Source organism: Mandrillus leucophaeus, unplaced genomic scaffold (genome assembly GCF_000951045.1).
Source record: "Mandrillus leucophaeus isolate KB7577 unplaced genomic scaffold, Mleu.le_1.0 Scaffold197, whole genome shotgun sequence".
In the NCBI taxonomy this organism is placed as follows: Eukaryota; Metazoa; Chordata; class Mammalia; order Primates; family Cercopithecidae; genus Mandrillus; species Mandrillus leucophaeus.
In genome coordinates, this window is record NW_012101998.1 from 2,796,346 (window position 1) to 2,797,561 (window position 1,216).

Sequence of the window (1,216 nt, forward strand, 5' to 3'; positions counted from 1 at the left end):
TCTTCAAGATGTGGCATGGAATGGTGAACATCTGAGCACATAGGGCAGGAGGGCCCCGGGGGACCTTGGGCAGCCCAGGAACCAGCATGGAGTAGCGGGACTGACCGGCTCCCAGGGCACCTTGGTAATGCTGCAGGTGTGGCCGACTGATCCCCTATGGAGACAGTAAAGATTAAGAGGATCATAAACTGCATCCAGCGGCTGCCCCGGGAGAAATCTCCTCAAGCCAGAGCCTCTGCTGTGAGGGGCTTCGGAACCTTGGGGCAGCTCCTGAGTTCAGACAGAGTTCAGGCAGGAAGACAGAGAGGCGGAGACCCATAGAGAGACACAGAGACAGGGAGAGAGACAAAGGCAGAGGGGGCTGCCACGGAGAGGTAGGAGCAGAGAGAGAAGAGAGACGGGCGCAGAGAGACAGAGGTTCATGGACTGAGGTAGAGGCTGGGCCCGGCTCAGCAACCCAGGCCTCCCACAGGCAGGCAGAGGCTGCCCTGGAACCCACCAACACCAGACCAACAGCTCTGATGAGCTCCACCGTGGCTGCAGCTGTGCCTGCAGCTGGGGCTGCCTCCAGGAAGGAGTCTCCAGGCAGGTGGGGCCTGGGGGAGGATCCAACAGGTATGGCTTCTCCTGGAGGTAGGGTCAGGTCTGGGCCCTTGGGGAGCAGGTAAGGGCCAGAGGTTCCCAGGAACCATGGAAGGAGCCAGAGCAACTCAGACCCAGCCCCACCGGCTGTGGGCAAGGGTGGGGTAGCCTGCGGGCAAACCCAGATTCCTAGAAACACAGTGGGGTGGGGAGGGGGGTTGGGGGCGGGCAGGCTGCAGAGCCAGGACAGGACAGCCCAGCCGATGGGGAAGGAAAGAACAGAGAAGCGCCCTTAGGGCTTAACAGCCCAGAGGTCTCTAGTGGTGTCGAGAAGAATGTTTCTGTGGGAGGACGCAGCCTGAAGCCACCCACAGAGAAGGGACGGGAGCTGGGGAAGTGGAGCCAGGGCTTGGACTCTTGCTGAAAATTCCACTCAGGGAGGAGAGAGGGCAGGGAATGGGGCTGGGGACTGGGGTGTGGATGCACAATGAGGGAGACACTTCTCCGGATGGAAGTGTCACGCGTGGGTTCGTTGAAATGCGGGTGGACGGGGCCTGAGGACTGGGAAAAGGACCTGAGGGACGGAGGGCAGCGTGCGGCCCTGCCCCCGCCCAGCCCTGCCCCCTGCCCCCTG

At 62.1% G+C, this 1,216-nt stretch overlaps 1 protein-coding gene across 1 annotated transcript in view; it reads left to right on the top strand.

Annotated features, from left to right (window-relative positions):
- The first annotated feature begins 509 nt into the window (after window positions 1-509).
- NR2E3 (nuclear receptor subfamily 2, group E, member 3) overlaps window positions 510-1,216 on the top strand; it is a 6,710-nt gene continuing 6,003 nt past the window's right edge. The window contains exon 1 of the mRNA XM_011978587.1: window positions 510-615. Within this exon, the coding sequence (XP_011833977.1) occupies window positions 522-615 (94 nt within the window). The 5' untranslated portion in view covers window positions 510-521. The remainder of the gene's footprint in view (window positions 616-1,216) is intronic.